Here is a 19,617-nt window from a genome sequence, read left to right as displayed (position 1 = left end):
AGCCACCTGCAGAAGCCGAGCTGGGACACTTGAACAGAATCTCAATGGAAACAGAGGACCAGAAAGTTGGCTACTCTTTTCTATAAGAGAGGGAGACCTTCGAGTCTTCCTTTCGGTCCTCCAACTTGGATGCGGGGTCTCAAAACACTCAGGAGGGGGAGTGCCTTTTCCTGGGTACCACGGCGCATCCAGGCCTCGTTCTGCCCCATTCTGTGCTGTGTCAGCCCTGGATGGAGTCTTTCTTTCTGAAGTCTCAGCGCACAAGCTCCACGTGATATCGGCCCCAGGTGGAAAGGCATGGAGCTGCTCGTAGGCCGACAGACCTAGGAAGCAGATGGGAGAATGACCCCCACTCTGCAGATGGAGAGACTGGGGAAACCCTGAGGGGCATACGCTTGTCCAGGGCCACACCACTTATGAGAAGAAGGAGCCTGGTCTGAGAGCAGCGGGGTCCTCGGAGCTCAGGCCCTGGCTGCACCCAGGCCTCCCCAGGGCTGTGGGCTGGGCTGTGTGGCTGTCACTGTGCCTGCACATGGCCTAAGGGGGGTGGTCGAGCAGTCAGAAACCCAGAGATTCCCTTGGGAAGTTTTGGGGAAGGGACCTCAGCACGAACCCCAGGAAATGATGTCACCTGCCGGCAACAGAACCCAACAGAACCCGCAACCCGGGTATCCAGGCCTCCAGAGCGGAGAGGAGCCCCCAGCCAGATCACTTGCTGCCAGGATGTTCTGCTGTTTGCCCCTGCCCAGAGGCCGGGGCCTCAGGAGAGCTCACAGGCAGTGTGCGTGGGCACCCTGTCAACGTTGGCTCAGGGCACCCCCGAGAGGCCTCTGGCCCTTTGCCCGGAGAAACAGAAAGGTAACACGGGGAGCCCCAGGCCGGGCCAGCCCACCTCTCCCATGCCACCCGGAAACACCGGGTCCTTTGCCTGTGTGTGTGGATGCGGGTTTCTCGGGGTGTGTCTCCCTCAAGGAAGCCCAGGCGGATGTGGGGTCAGAAGCCTGCGGGCAAGTTGTGTCCACACCCCAGGGGAGAGCAGGCTGGCTGGGATGGGGAGAGTGCGGGCAGCGCCGGCCGCCCAGGCTGGCCTCACACCCTCAGGTGGGTCTCTTTCGTCCCGGGTGGGGATCTGAGCAGACACACGTCTCTGACCCTTCTGGGAAGAGAAGTTCGAGCAGGCAGAAGCAGCGGCTCCACTGGCCAGGCCCAGCTTGGAAAAGTCCCAGCATGGCTGGCTGACGGTCACTGTCGTTGCAGAGCTTCCCACGTGATGAGGCCGAGGACGGGGACACCCCGTCCACCTCCCGGAGGGAGGGGTCGGAGCACCACCCCCCCGCCCCTGAGGCCCAGTGCAGGCTCCAGGTGAGCGTGCCCACGGAGGCATCAGCCCCACCGGGGGCGAAGCGGAGGCGGGGAAGGCCTGCTGCCGAGACACCACACAGGATACACCCGGCGGCCCAGTCTGAGGCTGCCACGGAGCTCAGCACACCCGGCTCCGACCCAGAGTCCCGAGAACCCCAGCCTCTGAGGCAGCAGGAGGACCTGGAGCCCAGCACGCCAGAGCACAGAGGTGAGGACGCTGGGGCTGGTGCACGGGAGTGTGTGGGGAGGGGGTGCTGAGCTACACAGGGACGAGTTCCCGAAAGATGCTGCTGGGCCTGCAGCAAGCGCTGGCCTCACACCCCCACCCCCATCTTGCACACTTCAGTCCCAAAAGACATCCGACCCTGGGTATTCTTTGGGAATCTCTTGGAAGCTTTCTGTCCCGGGATACGCACATGCCAAGGCTGGCCTGTGGGCAAACTTTGCTTCTCCCTCAGCTCTAGCACTGGCCTCCAACTGGAACCAGGCTCCACTTCCCAGACCTGTCCCTACAGAGGTGGTGGCTCCAGGTGCAGGACCCAGGGATCCACCGAGGGCAGATGGAGAACCGAGACTTGCCCTCGCAGAGACACCAGGCCAGCTGGGTTCTGGCCAGCACACCGGGCAGATCGGATCTCCGTGCCTGCAGGACCCCCAGCCGCAGGCACTGATGTCCCACCCCCTCAGCCAGAACCTCCACCTCCACGTGCACCTGTACCTGCTCGGGCTTTGGCAGGAGAACCCGAGGCAGAGGAGGAGTCACCGCCTCGGCAGGGAGAGCCTGCCCTGGCTCCCGCGCAACACCCAGACGCCGACGATGACTCACCCACCCCTGCAGGAAGAACGAGCCCCCGCTCTGGACAGAGACCCAGAGCCCTTGCCGGAAACACCACGTCCAGGGGAGCGGTCGGCTCTGCCGCCTCCATCCCTGTCGGCTCACCGTGGACGCTGTCAACTCGGTCTGCCCCCAGGGGACATGGAGTTCCTTTCCCCTGAACTGCTTTGCATTTGGTTTGTTTCCACCTTTCTGGTGATGTTTTATTTTTTGTATGGTTTCCTGTATTTTTGTTGGTTAAGTTGGGATTAGTAAACTTTTTCATCATTGTTGCAATTTGGGAACACTCTTGTGTAACTGGTGATACTGTGTTACCATCACCACTTTGTGGTTTCAGACCCGTTTGATCTTTATGCCCCACCCCCCAACAAAGCCTGGATTCAAGGCAAGCACGCCCTGTTCATCCCTCCCCCCGATCCTGAACACAATTTCATCTTTTCTTTCTGCATTCCTTCCTATATTCTTGGTGTCCCCAATCAATGACTCTCAGTGAAATGACTGAAGGAGTTTCTTTCAGACTCTCCACCTACTGTAAGACTCCATTGGAGAGTTCTCATTTTTATGTCATTTGAACTAGCCTTTGATAGCTGACAGGACGGTGTACGTCCTTTCAAGATATCATGTGCCAAACGAAGCCCTTTTGGCAAATGCCATCATTATCTCCAGGCAGGCATTGCTGTTTGAAGGGTGACATCTCAGCCAGAAGGCAGAGGCTGAGCTCCTCTTGTTGCACCAGCTCCCAAAAGAAGCCAAGAAAGGGAGCTGGAACAACAAACCACCCCAACGCCCAGGAAAGCGTTCTTCACGACAGAAGGCTAGAAAATGACCCAACAACCTTGTGGCCCAGAACCCCTCTAGAAAAATCACTGTTCCATAAAAAAGAGAAACACGTGGGAAGTTCCAAGGAGAGGCAATGCCCATGGCCAGTGTACTTTAGAGACGGCCTGACCGCTCCGGGGAAGACACGCACCGACGGAACCCCTTGGGAAACAGCAGTGAGAGTCCTCACCGTCGTAAGGGTTTCCTCTGGGGACAACCTGCCCTGGGCACCACATGAGGGAGCAGACCGGCTTCTCTTCCTCTGCCCCCACACCATTCACTCATGAAGGCAGCTCAGGTGTTCTCATGCCCTGCCTGCCTGCCTGCCTGCCTGGCTCATCCGTGAGCTGTGACCACCTCCAGGGCAGGACTCCACCTTCTCCTCTCTGTGTACCGTGAATCTGCACACAGTGGGCTTTCAGAACCTTAGGAGACTTGAGCCATTCCCACTCGAGCCAGAACCCTCCCCAGGAAGGAAAACGGCTGTGGAGTCATTTTGGCCCCAGCACTGGTTCCGAAAGCCTGGCGGCTCCTACAGCCTCTACGGTGTGAAGAGGGAGGTCCCTTTTGACAGAGCTTTCCAGCTGTCAGATCTAAGCTGTTGTTTCACTGTCAGCTGTGTCTCTTCCGTTGCAGCCAGGTGGGCCACGCTGCTCCAAAGGGGATCACAAGCTGAGTGGCAAGGGAGGTATTGAGAGGACAGGGATGGCTACAACGTGCTGCAAACTGAGTGAGGGTCCCCACAATCCTCAGCAAAGGTCTGTGGTGTGCAAGTGGGGAGTAGAGGGCCCCCAAGTTCCAAAGGAAGGGAGGTACTCGGGAGCTAAAGCCCTTGGCTGCTGTGGTAGCAGCTGCAGATGGCAGCTCGTCCACAGTGCACTTCGAATGAGGTCATATGAGCGGGACTCTGGAAATGGCTCCGAAATCAAGAGAAAGGGGTCAGGGTATGTGGGAATCCGGCGGGGGTGGGGGGTGGATGAAGGAAGGTGTCCTTCCTCTCTCCAGTGCAATTTGGTTTGGTGAGTCTCAAAGCTACCAGATGGCACTTCCCAAGTCAGGCCCCCGCAGGAATCAGGGTGGGCTGCGTGCCTCGGCGCCTGCTACAGGGACAAGCCACACCAGTGGCCTCCCTGAGCTCAAATGGCCGGATCTGGGGGTTCTGTCTGGGTGCACACCTCCTTGCTCTGGCCAAGTTCCCCCCTTCTCTGAGCACCAGCTTCATCCTCTCGAATGAGGACATCGATTGCTACCTTGGCACGTTACTCCCTTCATCCTGTGAAGACTCATTAGGCTTATCCTACAATTACTAGCTGGCCCGAAGAGATATCTCCTGAATCCAGATTAAGCTGGAGTCTCCCAGGCTCATCTGGCATGTCTTCCCTGAAGTCTGCCAAAACCCACACCCTTGCATTTCCAGGGACTCCCCTTAGCCAGCTGGGCAGAAAACCCAGCATGGTTCAAACAAGCTGACAGACAAGCGGGAGAGGACTCACGGGCAGACGGCCTCCCTCAGGTCTCTGGTGGAGCTCTGGGACCACAGCAGCAGCGGGCCATCTCAGACCCTGGGCTCAGCAGCGCCCTCATTCTCAGGCCGGCGGCTCTGCCCTGAGGGGAGCAGGAAGGTCACCAACTGCCGCAGGCGGACCTCAAGCCCCTCCCACTGCTGGAGCCTGACCTCCCCCGGCCCCACCCCTTCCCCTACCCCAGCAGGACGAGAGCTCGTCTTCCCCTGGCTTCCAACGTGAGGCCCGGCCCCGGGCCCCGATTGGGCACTGCCCCAGTCCGGAGCCAATCACAGTGGCCAGGGAGGTGGAACGCACCGATTGGCCAGGGCCAGGTCATGTGACCATACTCCCCAGGAAACTCAAATATTACCAAGATTCCCTAACAAACCAATGAACAAAATTATCCAGTAAAGGCAAACCGTACTTTTTAATGAGGCCAATGTCGCAGAAAAAAAAAAAATCCTTCACAATGAACTGCTCAAGGAAGCTACTAAATAAGCTTTCAGAAAAGTTAAGACTTTTTTTTTTTTTTAAATAGGGTGACGGAGAGCTATACCTTTCCCATCTATGTGAATTTAGGTTTAAACTAGATTTCCCTCGGCTATTATATAAGACAAAAACCCCCACATCACCCCCTTTCACTCCCCCCACCCCCAAAAAGTGTTTTAGTCTATTGAATTTTTGTGTCCTCAGTTGTGTCTGATTCACGGCAACTCACGAACTCTACACAGCCAGGCTCTTCCGTCCATGGAATTCAGGGCAATTTTTTTCTGTCACAGCAAATGCCCACCCTGGGTGATCCAAAGGCAAGGGCTCAGAGGCTCCTGAGAGACTAACTCCTTTCAGCTGAGCACAGAGCTGGCTCCTCACTGGGATGCCTGTGGCCTGGGGCTCCCAGAGGGGAGAGCAGCACTCGCCCCACCGTGTGGTCACTGCTGGAAGTGCAGGCTGCTCCTCACTCCCCCTTGACAGTGTCCCTGAGGGCAGAACAGTGTGAATCTACTCAAGGTGGAAACGCAAACTCCGATGCAACCAAACTTCCCACAAGGTCTCCAAAACCACTCAGGAACAGGGAATTGGAAACTGCAGGGCATGACATGAATGGAGATGGAGACTTGACACCTTACACCGAGTTCACTTCCAGTTATCCCTAGACAAAGTTTCCATGAAAACTTGTCACAAATCTAGAAGAACAATGAGCAGAAACCGGACACGTGCTTTGAGTCTTCACACACAAAACAAAAAGGCAGCCCACAAAACAACCCAGAGAATACAGTGGACTTTGCAAAATCAAAGATATCTACTGTGGGAAAGACCTCATTACAAAAGCAAAAGACAGGTCATACATCGCGAGACGAATGAGTGGAAACACAAAGCTTCTCAAGGATGTGTCTCCAAACAGACAAAGAACACCAACACGACAAGCCTGTGAAAACTAGGGAAAGGTCTGAAGGGACAGCAGACTGAGGAAGACACACACAGAGTATCCCGGATGATGTCCAGCACTGAGGGCCTGAAGAAACAACAGTCTAGTTGCACTCCCTCAGGCCTGTGTGACCCTGGATGAGGCCTCTGTTTCCCGGTGGCTCTGAGAGATGGACAGGGAGGAAGGGGAAGAGAAATCACTTGCATTTCTAATACTCACAGCAAAGTCTTCCAATGAGAAGGGAATTATCACCCCCACTGACAATGCCATTCACTGAAGTGATACCCACGAGTCCATCTAACCCAGAAGGGAAGGAAGGACCTGTTCTCACAAAACGGCGAGAGATGGAAGAAGGAAGATCAAGCCCACACCAACCACTGGAAAGAGAAGCTGTGCTCAGGGCTTGAAAGAATTCCTATTGGGAAAATGATGTCACAGCCCCACAAGGCAATCCACAGCTTCGATGCTATTCCTCCCAAAATGCCAATGCATTTTCGCACCGAACAAAGAATTGCAAAAGGGGTACGGAAACAGAAAAGAGCCTAAATTGTCAATACAATCCGACGAAAAAGCCCCGATACGGACATCCAAGGTTGTGTGAAAGGAAATTAGACGACCAAACTAGGATCCTCAGGAGAGTATCGGAGAAGGCGATGGCGACCCACTCCAGTACTCTTGCCTGGAAAACGCCCTGGACGGAGGAGCCTGGTAGGCTGCAGGCCATGGGGTCGCGCAGAGTCAGACACGACTGAAGTGACTTAGCCGCAGCGGCAGCAGCAGGACAGTATGCTATTGGGAATACAACAACACACACAGATCCAGATCGATGGAATAAAGTTGAGGGTCCAGAAACAAACCCCGGCATCCATGGTCAACTCATCTCTGACACAAAAGGGGAGAATATCCAAATGGGAACGAGAAAGCCTCTTCAATAAATGTCCATGGGAAAACCAGACAGCTACATCTGAAGAATGCTATTGGTTTTGATCTCACACCACCTCAATATCGGGGAAAAACCTCACCCTAAAGACTGATGTCATGAGACAGCTAGAAAGAAGCGTAGGTCAAAGGCTCCTTAACATCAGAGTCTCCTTGCCATTTGCTGGGCGGAGGTAGAAATGGGTCTCTTCAAGTAAGGGAAAGAGGAAAACGAAGTACGCCAATGGGTTTCCATCCAATGGAACCTCTTCACAACAGAGAAGCTAAGCATTCAGAAATGCAAAAGATGGGAAACGGAACATGAGAGACTCCTTGCAAGTGGTGTATCTGAGAAGGGGTTCATATGGAAAGAGACGAAGAATGCACAGCACTCAGATTCCAAGAAACACCACCACCACCCTTGACCCTTCCCCCATGACCAACTCCGACCTAAAGCCTTTCTCTCCCTCTAACCTATCCCTAAAACATAACCCTCATCTAATCATATACATGTGCATTCCTAGCATCCATCCATCCACACACGAGAGAGAAAGAGGAAGACACAGACTGAATCGAGAAGGGAAAAGAGAGGGACACAGACAGAGAGAGACACGGAACCAAAGAGAGGAAAGGAGTCGACGGTCCAGACTTTTCATCAATCTGTCTCGAAGGTAGAAGCAATGACAGCGCCCATCCACCCCAGAAGGGGGAAAAGGACGGAAGGTTTGGAGAGGAAAAGACAAGAACGCAGGGAGCCATTAGAAGCTCAGCCACCCGCAGAAGCCGAGCTGGGACACTTGAACAGAATCTCAATGGAAACAGAGGACCAGAAAGTTGGCTACTCTTTTCTATAAGAGAGGGAGACCTTCGAGTCTTCCTTTCGCGCCTCCAACTTGGATGCGGGGTCTCAAAACACTCAGGAGGGGGAGTGCCTTTTCCTGGGTACCACGGCGCATCCAGGCCTCGTTCTGCCCCATTCTGTGCTGTGTCAGCCCTGGATGGAGTCTTTCTTTCTGAAGTCTCAGCGCACAAGCTCCACGTGATATCGGCCCCAGGTGGAAAGGCATGGAGCTGCTCGTAGGCCGACAGACCTAGGAAGCAGATGGGAGAATGACCCCCACTCTCCAGATGGAGAGACTGGGGAAACCCTGAGGGGCATACGCTTGTCCAGGGCCACACCACTTATGAGAAGAAGGAGCCTGGTCTGAGAGCAGCGGGGTCCTCGGAGCTCAGGCCCTGGCTGCACCCAGGCCTCCCCAGGGCTGTGGGCTGGGCTGTGTGGCTGTCACTGTGCCTGCACATGGCCTAAGGGGGGTGGTCGAGCAGTCAGAAACCCAGAGATTCCCTTGGGAAGTTTTGGGGAAGGGACCTCAGCACGAACCCCAGGAAATGATGTCACCTGCCGGCAACAGAACCCAACAGAACCCGCAACCCGTGTATCCAGGCCTCCAGAGCGGAGAGGAGCCCCCAGCCAGATCACTTGCTGCCAGGATGTTCTGCTGTTTGCCCCTGCCCAGAGGCCGGGGCCTCAGGAGAGCTCACAGGCAGTGTGCGTGGGCACCCTGTCGACGTTGGCTCAGGGCACCCCCGAGAGGCCTCTGGCCCTTTGCCCGGAGAAACAGAAAGGTAACACGGGGAGCCCCAGGCCGGGCCAGCCCACCTCTCCCATGCCACCCGGAAACACCGGGTCCTTTGCCTGTGTGTGTGGATGCGGGTTTCTCGGGGTGTGTCTCCCTCAAGGAAGCCCAGGCGGATGTGGGGTCAGAAGCCTGCGGGCAAGTTGTGTCCACACCCCAGGGGAGAGCAGGCTGGCTGGGATGGGGAGAGTGCGGGCAGCGCCGGCCGCCCAGGCTGGCCTCACACCCTCAGGTGGGTCTCTTTCGTCCCGGGTGGGGATCTGAGCAGACACACGTCTCTGACCCTTCTGGGAAGAGAAGTTCGAGCAGGCAGAAGCAGCGGCTCCACTGGCCAGGCCCAGCTCGGAAAAGTCCCAGCATGGCTGGCTGACGGTCACTGTCGTTGCAGAGCTTCCCACGTGATGAGGCCGAGGACGGGGACACCCCGTCCACCTCCCGGAGGGAGGGGTCGGAGCACCACCCCCCCGCCCCTGAGGCCCAGTGCAGGCTCCAGGTGAGCGTGCCCACGGAGGCATCAGCCCCACCGGGGGCGAAGCGGAGGCGGGGAAGGCCTGCTGCCGAGACACCACACAGGATACACCCGGCGGCCCAGTCTGAGGCTGCCACGGAGCTCAGCACACCCGGCTCCGACCCAGAGTCCCGAGAACCCCAGCCTCTGAGGCAGCAGGAGGACCTGGAGCCCAGCACGCCAGAGCACAGAGGTGAGGACGCTGGGGCTGGTGCACGGGAGTGTGTGGGGAGGGGGTGCTGAGCTACACAGGGACGAGTCCCCGAAAGATGCTGCTGGGCCTGCAGCAAGCGCAGGCCTCACACCCCCACCCCCTTCTTGCACACTTCAGTCCCAAAAGACATCCGACCCTGGGTATTCTTTGGGAATCTCTTGGAAGCTTTCTGTCCCGGGATACGCACATGCCAAGGCTGGCCTGTGGGCAAACTTTGCTTCTCCCCCAGCTCTAGCACTGGCCTCCAACTGGAACCAGGCTCCACTTCCCAGACCTGTCCCTACAGAGGTGGTGGCTCCAGGTGCAGGACCCAGGGATCCACCGAGGGCAGATGGAGAACCGAGACTTGCCCTCGCAGAGACACCAGGCCAGCTGGGTTCTGGCCAGCACACCGGGCAGATCGGATCTCCGTGCCTGCAGGACCCCCAGCCCCAGGCACTGATGTCCCACCCCCTCAGCCAGAACCTCCACCTCCACGTGCACCTGTACCTGCTCGGGCTTTGGCAGGAGAACCCGAGGCAGAGGAGGAGTCACCGCCTCGGCAGGGAGAGCCTGCCCTGGCTCCCGCGCAACACCCAGACGCCGACGATGACTCACCCACCCCTGCAGGAAGAACGAGCCCCCGCTCTGGACAGAGACCCAGAGCCCTTGCCGGAAACACCACGTCCAGGGGAGCGGTCGGCTCTGCCGCCTCCATCCCTGTCGGCTCACCGTGGACGCTGTCAACTCGGTCTGCCCCCAGGGGACATGGAGTTCCTTTCCCCTGAACTGCTTTGCATTTGGTTTGTTTCCACCTTTCTGGTGATGTTTTATTTTTTGTATGGTTTCCTGTATTTTTGTTGGTTAAGTTGGGATTAGTAAACTTTTTCATCATTGTTGCAATTTGGGAACACTCTTGTGTAACTGGTGATACTGTGTTACCATCACCACTTTGTGGTTTCAGACCCGTTTGATCTTTATGCCCCACCCCCCAACAAAGCCTGGATTCAAGGCAAGCACGCCCTGTTCATCCCTCCCCCCGATCCTGAACACAATTTCATCTTTTCTTTCTGCATTCCTTCCTATATTCTTGGTGTCCCCAATCAATGACTCTCAGTGAAATGACTGAAGGAGTTTCTTTCAGACTCTCCACCTACTGTAAGACTCCATTGGAGAGTTCTCATTTTTATGTCATTTGAACTAGCCTTTGATAGCTGACAGGACGGTGTACGTCCTTTCAAGATATCATGTGCCAAACGAAGCCCTTTTGGCAAATGCCATCATTATCTCCAGGCAGGCATTGCTGTTTGAAGGGTGACATCTCAGCCAGAAGGCAGAGGCTGAGCTCCTCTTGTTGCACCAGCTCCCAAAAGAAGCCAAGAAAGGGAGCTGGAACAACAAACCACCCCAACGCCCAGGAAAGCGTTCTTCACGACAGAAGGCTAGAAAATGACCCAACAACCTTGTGGCCCAGAACCCCTCTAGAAAAATCACTGTTCCATAAAAAAGAGAAACACGTGGGAAGTTCCAAGGAGAGGCAATGCCCATGGCCAGTGTACTTTAGAGACGGCCTGACCGCTCCGGGGAAGACACGCACCGACGGAACCCCTTGGGAAACAGCAGTGAGAGTCCTCACCGTCGTAAGGGTTTCCTCTGGGGACAACCTGCCCTGGGCACCACATGAGGGAGCAGACCGGCTTCTCTTCCTCTGCCCCCACACCATTCACTCATGAAGGCAGCTCAGGTGTTCTCATGCCCTGCCTGCCTGCCTGCCTGCCTGGCTCATCCGTGAGCTGTGACCACCTCCAGGGCAGGACTCCACCTTCTCCTCTCTGTGTACCGTGAATCTGCACACAGTGGGCTTTCAGAACCTTAGGAGACTTGAGCCATTCCCACTCGAGCCAGAACCCTCCCCAGGAAGGAAAACGGCTGTGGAGTCATTTTGGCCCCAGCACTGGTTCCGAAAGCCTGGCGGCTCCTACAGCCTCTACGGTGTGAAGAGGGAGGTCCCTTTTGACAGAGCTTTCCGGCTGTCAGATCTAAGCTGTTGTTTCACTGTCAGCTGTGTCTCTTCCGTTGCAGCCAGGTGGGCCACGCTGCTCCAAAGGGGCTCACAAGCTGAGTGGCAAGGGAGGTATTGAGAGGACAGGGATGGCTACAACGTGCTGCAAACTGAGTGAGGGTCCCCACAATCCTCAGCAAAGGTCGGTGGTGTGCAAGTGGGGAGTAGAGGGCCCCCAAGTTCCAAAGGAAGGGAGGTACTCGGGAGCTAAAGCCCTTGGCTGCTGTGGTAGCAGCTGCAGATGGCAGCTCGTCCACAGTGCACTTCGAATGAGGTCATATGAGCGGGACTCTGGAAATGGCTCCGAAATCAAGAGAAAGGGGTCAGGGTATGTGGGAATCCGGCGGGGGTGGGGGGTGGATGAAGGAAGGTGTCCTTCCTCTCTCCAGTGCAATTTGGTTTGGTGAGTCTCAAAGCTACCAGATGGCACTTCCCAAGTCAGGCCCCCGCAGGAATCAGGGTGGGCTGCGTGCCTCAGCGCCTGCTACAGGGACAAGCCACACCAGTGGCCTCCCTGAGCTCAAATGGCCGGATCTGGGGGTTCTGTCTGGGTGCACACCTCCTTGCTCTGGCCAAGTTCCCCCCTTCTCTGAGCACCAGCTTCATCCTCTCGAATGAGGACATCGATTGCTACCTTGGCACGTTACTCCCTTCATCCTGTGAAGACTCATTAGGCTTATCCTACAATTACTAGCTGGCCCGAAGAGATATCTCCTGAATCCAGATTAAGCTGGAGTCTCCCAGGCTCATCTGGCATGTCTTCCCTGAAGTCTGCCAAAACCCACACCATTGCATTTCCAGGGACTCCCCTTAGCCAGCTGGGCAGAAAACCCAGCATGGTTCAAACAAGCTGACAGACAAGCGGGAGAGGACTCACGGGCAGACAACCTCCCTCAGGTCTCTGGTGGAGCTCTGGGACCACAGCAGCAGCGGGCCATCTCAGACCCTGGGCTCAGCAGCGCCCTCATTCTCAGGCCGGCGGCTCTGCCCTGAGGGGAGCAGGAAGGTCACCAACTGCCGCAGGCGGACCTCAAGCCCCTCCCACTGCTGGAGCCTGACCTCCCCCGGCCCCACCCCTTCCCCTACCCCAGCAGGACGAGAGCTCGTCTTCCCCTGGCTTCCAACGTGAGGCCCGGCCCCGGGCCCCGATTGGGCACTGCCCCAGTCCGGAGCCAATCACAGTGGCCAGGGAGGTGGAACGCACCGATTGGCCAGGGCCAGGTCATGTGACCATACTCCCCAGGAAACTCAAACCTTACCAAGATTCCCTAACAAACCAATGAACAAAATTATCCAGTAAAGGCAAACCGTACTTTTTAATGAGGCCAATGTCACAGAAAAAAAAAAAAAATCCTTCACAATGAACTGCTCAAGGAAGCTACTAAATAAGCTTTCAGAAAAGTTAAGACGTTTTTTTTTTTTTAATAGGGTGACGGAGAGCTATACCTTTCCCATCTATGTGAATTTAGGTTTAAACTAGATTTCCCTCGGCTATTATATAAGACAAAAAACCCCACATCACCCCCTTTCACTCCCCCCACCCCCAAAAAGTGTTTTAGTCTATTGAATTTTTGTGTCCTCAGTTGTGTCTGATTCACGGCAACTCACGAACTCTACACAGCCAGGCTCTTCCGTCCATGGAATTCAGGGCAATTTTTTTCTGTCACAGCAAATGCCCACCCTGGGTGATCCAAAGGCAAGGGCTCAGAGGCTCCTGAGAGTCTAACTCCTTTCAGCCGAGCACAGAGCTGGCTCCTCACTGGGATGCCTGTGGCCTGGGGCTCCCAGAGGGGAGAGCAGCACTCGCCCCACCGTGTGGTCACTGCTGGAAGTGCAGGCTGCTCCTCACTCCCCCTTGACAGTGTCCCTGAGGGCAGAACAGTGTGAATCTACTCAAGGTGGAAACGCAAACTCCGATGCAACCAAACTTCCCACGAGGTCTCCAAAACCACTCAGGAACAGGGAATTGGAAACTGCAGGGCATGACATGAATGGAGATGGAGACTTGACACCTTACACCGAGTTCACTTCCAGTTATCCCTAGACAAAGTTTCCATGAAAACTTGTCACAAATCTAGAAGAACAATGAGCAGAAACCGGACACGTGCTTTGAGTCTTCACACACAAAACAAAAAGGCAGCCCACAAAACAACCCAGAGAATACAGTGGACTTTGCAAAATCAAAGATATCTACTGTGGGAAAGACCTCATTACAAAAGCAAAAGACAGGTCATACATCGCGAGACGAATGAGTGGAAACACAAAGCTTCTCAAGGATGTGTCTCCAAACAGACAAAGAACACCAACACGACAAGCCTGTGAAAACTAGGGAAAGGTCTGAAGGGACAGCAGACTGAGGAAGACACACACAGAGTATCCCGGATGATGTCCAGCACTGAGGGCCTGAAGAAACAACAGTCTAGTTGCACTCCCTCAGGCCTGTGTGACCCTGGATGAGGCCTCTGTTTCCCGGTGGCTCTGAGAGATGGACAGGGAGGAAGGGGAAGAGAAATCACTTGCATTTCTAATACTCACAGCAAAGTCTTCCAATGAGAAGGGAATTATCACCCCCACTGACAATGCCATTCACTGAAGTGATACCCACGAGTCCATCTAACCCAGAAGGGAAGGAAGGACCTGTTCTCACAAAACGGCGAGAGATGGAAGAAGGAAGATCAAGCCCACACCAACCACTGGAAAGAGAAGCTGTGCTCAGGGCTTGAAAGAATTCCTATTGGGAAAATGATGTCACAGCCCCACAAGGCAATCCACAGCTTCGATGCTATTCCTCCCAAAATGCCAATGCATTTTCGCACCGAACAAAGAATTGCAAAAGGGGTACGGAAACAGAAAAGAGCCTAAATTGTCAATACAATCCGACGAAAAAGCCCCGATACGGACATCCAAGGTTGTGTGAAAGGAAATTAGACGACCAAACTAGGATCCTCAGGAGAGTATCGGAGAAGGCGATGGCGACCCACTCCAGTACTCTTGCCTGGAAAACGCCCTGGACGGAGGAGCCTGGTAGGCTGCAGGCCATGGGGTCGCGCAGAGTCAGACACGACTGAAGTGACTTAGGCGCAGCGGCAGCAGCAGGACAGTATGCTATTGGGAATACAACAACACACACAGATCCAGATCGATGGAATAAAGTTGAGGGTCCAGAAACAAACCCCGGCATCCATGGTCAACTCATCTCTGACAGAAAAGGGGAGAATATCCAAATGGGAACAAGAAAGCCTCTTCAATAAATGTCCATGGGAAAACCAGACAGCTACATCTGAAGAACGCTATTGGTTTTGATCTCACACCACCTCAATATCGGGAAAAAACCTCACCCTAAAGACTGATGTCATGAGACAGCTAGAAAGAAGCGTAGGTCAAAGGCTCCTTAACATCAGAGTCTCCTTGCCATTTGCTGGGCGGAGGTAGAAATGGGTCTCTTCAAGTAAGGGAAAGAGGAAAACGAAGTACGCCAATGGGTTTCCATCCAATGGAACCTCTTCACAACAGAGAAGCTAAGCATTCAGAAATGCAAAAGATAGGAAACGGAACATGAGAGACTCCTTGCAAGTGGTGTATCTGAGAAGGGGTTCATATGGAAAGAGACGAAGAACGCACAGCACTCAGATTCCAAGAAACACCACCACCACCCTTGACCCTTCCCCCATGACCAACTCCGACCTAAAGCCTTTCTCTCCCTCTAACCTATCCCTAAAACATAACCCTCATCTAATCACATACATGTGCATTCCTAGCATCCATCCATCCTCACACGAGAGAGAAAGAGGAAGACACAGACTGAATCAAGAAGGGAAAAGAGAGGGACACAGCCAGAGAGAGACACGGAACCAAAGAGAGGAATGGAGTCGATGGTCCAGACGTTTCATCAATCTGTCTCGAAGGTAGAAGTAATGACAGCGCCCATCCACCCCAGAAGGGGGAAAAGGACAGAAGCTTTGGAGAGGAAAAGACAAGAACGCAGGGAGCCATTAGAAGCTCAGCCACCTGCAGAAGCCGAGCTGGGACACTTGAACAGAATCTCAATGGAAACAGAGGACCAGAAAGTTGGCTACTCTTTTCTATAAGAGAGGGAGACCTTCGAGTCTTCCTTTCGGTCCTCCAACTTGGATGCGGGGTCTCAAAACACTCAGGAGGGGGAGTGCCTTTTCCTGGGTACCACGGCGCATCCAGGCCTCGTTCTGCCCCATTCTGTGCTGTGTCAGCCCTGGATGGAGTCTTTCTTTCTGAAGTCTCAGCGCACAAGCTCCACGTGATATCGGCCCCAGGTGGAAAGGCATGGAGCTGCTCGTAGGCCGACAGACCTAGGAAGCAGATGGGAGAATGACCCCCACTCTGCAGATGGAGAGACTGGGGAAACCCTGAGGGGCATACGCTTGTCCAGGGCCACACCACTTATGAGAAGAAGGAGCCTGGTCTGAGAGCAGCGGGGTCCTCGGAGCTCAGGCCCTGGCTGCACCCAGGCCTCCCCAGGGCTGTGGGCTGGGCTGTGTGGCTGTCACTGTGCCTGCACATGGCCTAAGGGGGGTGGTCGAGCAGTCAGAAACCCAGAGATTCCCTTGGGAAGTTTTGGGGAAGGGACCTCAGCACGAACCCCAGGAAATGATGTCACCTGCCGGCAACAGAACCCAACAGAACCCGCAACCCGGGTATCCAGGCCTCCAGAGCGGAGAGGAGCCCCCAGCCAGATCACTTGCTGCCAGGATGTTCTGCTGTTTGCCCCTGCCCAGAGGCCGGGGCCTCAGGAGAGCTCACAGGCAGTGTGCGTGGGCACCCTGTCAACGTTGGCTCAGGGCACCCCCGAGAGGCCTCTGGCCCTTTGCCCGGAGAAACAGAAAGGTAACACGGGGAGCCCCAGGCCGGGCCAGCCCACCTCTCCCATGCCACCCGGAAACACCGGGTCCTTTGCCTGTGTGTGTGGATGCGGGTTTCTCGGGGTGTGTCTCCCTCAAGGAAGCCCAGGCGGATGTGGGGTCAGAAGCCTGCGGGCAAGTTGTGTCCACACCCCAGGGGAGAGCAGGCTGGCTGGGATGGGGAGAGTGCGGGCAGCGCCGGCCGCCCAGGCTGGCCTCACACCCTCAGGTGGGTCTCTTTCGTCCCGGGTGGGGATCTGAGCAGACACACGTCTCTGACCCTTCTGGGAAGAGAAGTTCGAGCAGGCAGAAGCAGCGGCTCCACTGGCCAGGCCCAGCTTGGAAAAGTCCCAGCATGGCTGGCTGACGGTCACTGTCGTTGCAGAGCTTCCCACGTGATGAGGCCGAGGACGGGGACACCCCGTCCACCTCCCGGAGGGAGGGGTCGGAGCACCACCCCCCCGCCCCTGAGGCCCAGTGCAGGCTCCAGGTGAGCGTGCCCACGGAGGCATCAGCCCCACCGGGGGCGAAGCGGAGGCGGGGAAGGCCTGCTGCCGAGACACCACACAGGATACACCCGGCGGCCCAGTCTGAGGCTGCCACGGAGCTCAGCACACCCGGCTCCGACCCAGAGTCCCGAGAACCCCAGCCTCTGAGGCAGCAGGAGGACCTGGAGCCCAGCACGCCAGAGCACAGAGGTGAGGACGCTGGGGCTGGTGCACGGGAGTGTGTGGGGAGGGGGTGCTGAGCTACACAGGGACGAGTTCCCGAAAGATGCTGCTGGGCCTGCAGCAAGCGCTGGCCTCACACCCCCACCCCCATCTTGCACACTTCAGTCCCAAAAGACATCCGACCCTGGGTATTCTTTGGGAATCTCTTGGAAGCTTTCTGTCCCGGGATACGCACATGCCAAGGCTGGCCTGTGGGCAAACTTTGCTTCTCCCTCAGCTCTAGCACTGGCCTCCAACTGGAACCAGGCTCCACTTCCCAGACCTGTCCCTACAGAGGTGGTGGCTCCAGGTGCAGGACCCAGGGATCCACCGAGGGCAGATGGAGAACCGAGACTTGCCCTCGCAGAGACACCAGGCCAGCTGGGTTCTGGCCAGCACACCGGGCAGATCGGATCTCCGTGCCTGCAGGACCCCCAGCCGCAGGCACTGATGTCCCACCCCCTCAGCCAGAACCTCCACCTCCACGTGCACCTGTACCTGCTCGGGCTTTGGCAGGAGAACCCGAGGCAGAGGAGGAGTCACCGCCTCGGCAGGGAGAGCCTGCCCTGGCTCCCGCGCAACACCCAGACGCCGACGATGACTCACCCACCCCTGCAGGAAGAACGAGCCCCCGCTCTGGACAGAGACCCAGAGCCCTTGCCGGAAACACCACGTCCAGGGGAGCGGTCGGCTCTGCCGCCTCCATCCCTGTCGGCTCACCGTGGACGCTGTCAACTCGGTCTGCCCCCAGGGGACATGGAGTTCCTTTCCCCTGAACTGCTTTGCATTTGGTTTGTTTCCACCTTTCTGGTGATGTTTTATTTTTTGTATGGTTTCCTGTATTTTTGTTGGTTAAGTTGGGATTAGTAAACTTTTTCATCATTGTTGCAATTTGGGAACACTCTTGTGTAACTGGTGATACTGTGTTACCATCACCACTTTGTGGTTTCAGACCCGTTTGATCTTTATGCCCCACCCCCCAACAAAGCCTGGATTCAAGGCAAGCACGCCCTGTTCATCCCTCCCCCCGATCCTGAACACAATTTCATCTTTTCTTTCTGCATTCCTTCCTATATTCTTGGTGTCCCCAATCAATGACTCTCAGTGAAATGACTGAAGGAGTTTCTTTCAGACTCTCCACCTACTGTAAGACTCCATTGGAGAGTTCTCATTTTTATGTCATTTGAACTAGCCTTTGATAGCTGACAGGACGGTGTACGTCCTTTCAAGATATCATGTGCCAAACGAAGCCCTTTTGGCAAATGCCATCATTATCTCCAGGCAGGCATTGCTGTTTGAAGGGTGACATCTCAGCCAGAAGGCAGAGGCTGAGCTCCTCTTGTTGCACCAGCTCCCAAAAGAAGCCAAGAAAGGGAGCTGGAACAACAAACCACCCCAACGCCCAGGAAAGCGTTCTTCACGACAGAAGGCTAGAAAATGACCCAACAACCTTGTGGCCCAGAACCCCTCTAGAAAAATCACTGTTCCATAAAAAAGAGAAACACGTGGGAAGTTCCAAGGAGAGGCAATGCCCATGGCCAGTGTACTTTAGAGACGGCCTGACCGCTCCGGGGAAGACACGCACCGACGGAACCCCTTGGGAAACAGCAGTGAGAGTCCTCACCGTCGTAAGGGTTTCCTCTGGGGACAACCTGCCCTGGGCACCACATGAGGGAGCAGACCGGCTTCTCTTCCTCTGCCCCCACACCATTCACTCATGAAGGCAGCTCAGGTGTTCTCATGCCCTGCCTGCCTGCCTGCCTGCCTGGCTCATCCGTGAGCTGTGACCACCTCCAGGGCAGGACTCCACCTTCTCCTCTCTGTGTACCGTGAATCTGCACACAGTGGGCTTTCAGAACCTTAGGAGACTTGAGCCATTCCCACTCGAGCCAGAACCCTCCCCAGGAAGGAAAACGGCTGTGGAGTCATTTTGGCCCCAGCACTGGTTCCGAAAGCCTGGCGGCTCCTACAGCCTCTACGGTGTGAAGAGGGAGGTCCCTTTTGACAGAGCTTTCCAGCTGTCAGATCTAAGCTGTTGTTTCACTGTCAGCTGTGTCTCTTCCGTTGCAGCCAGGTGGGCCACGCTGCTCCAAAGGGGATCACAAGCTGAGTGGCAAGGGAGGTATTGAGAGGACAGGGATGGCTACAACGTGCTGCAAACTGAGTGAGGGTCCCCACAATCCTCAGCAAAGGTCTGTGGTGTGCAAGTGGGGAGTAGAGGGCCCCCAAGTTCCAAAGGAAGGGAGGTACTCGGGAGCTAAAGCCCTTGGCTGCTGTGGTAGCAGCTGCAGATGGCAGCTCGTCCACAGTGCACTTCGAATGAGGTCATATGAGCGGGACTCTGGAAATGGCTCCGAAATCAAGAGAAAGGGGTCAGGGTATGTGGGAATCCGGCGGGGGTGGGGGGTGGATGAAGGAAGGTGTCCTTCCTCTCTCCAGTGCAATTTGGTTTGGTGAGTCTCAAAGCTACCAGATGGCACTTCCCAAGTCAGGCCCCCGCAGGAATCAGGGTGGGCTGCGTGCCTCGGCGCCTGCTACAGGGACAAGCCACACCAGTGGCCTCCCTGAGCTCAAATGGCCGGATCTGGGGGTTCTGTCTGGGTGCACACCTCCTTGCTCTGGCCAAGTTCCCCCCTTCTCTGAGCACCAGCTTCATCCTCTCGAATGAGGACATCGATTGCTACCTTGGCACGTTACTCCCTTCATCCTGTGAAGACTCATTAGGCTTATCCTACAATTACTAGCTGGCCCGAAGAGATATCTCCTGA

General features: G+C 55.8%; 1 protein-coding gene and 1 long non-coding RNA gene across 2 annotated transcripts in view; one reads left to right on the top strand and one right to left on the bottom strand.

The window, feature by feature from the left end:
- LOC145530002 (uncharacterized) overlaps positions 1-19,617 on the bottom strand; it is a 1,493,464-nt gene that overhangs the window by 1,122,142 nt on the left and 351,705 nt on the right. The window contains exons 48-49 of the long non-coding RNA XR_014071397.1: positions 12,143-12,254; positions 4,510-4,621 (exon numbers count right to left, since the gene is read on the bottom strand). This is a non-coding gene — a long non-coding RNA (uncharacterized LOC145530002). The remainder of the gene's footprint in view (positions 1-4,509; positions 4,622-12,142; positions 12,255-19,617) is intronic.
- Positions 8,322-10,116, top strand: LOC145529991 (uncharacterized). Its single transcript, XM_081550769.1, has 3 exons — positions 8,322-8,491; positions 8,891-9,203; positions 9,454-10,116. Exons 1-3 carry the CDS (start codon positions 8,357-8,359, stop codon positions 10,080-10,082), a joined length of 1,077 nt encoding a protein of 358 aa, XP_081406895.1. The 5' UTR covers positions 8,322-8,356; the 3' UTR covers positions 10,083-10,116.

This window comes from Giraffa tippelskirchi, chromosome 12 (assembly GCF_054371585.1).
Source record: "Giraffa tippelskirchi isolate mGirTip1 chromosome 12, T2T-mGirTip1v1.2.pri, whole genome shotgun sequence".
In the NCBI taxonomy this organism is placed as follows: Eukaryota; Metazoa; Chordata; class Mammalia; order Artiodactyla; family Giraffidae; genus Giraffa; species Giraffa tippelskirchi.
The sequence above is the reverse complement of the archived record's forward strand: the minus strand, read 5'-3'. Positions and strand labels throughout refer to the sequence as shown.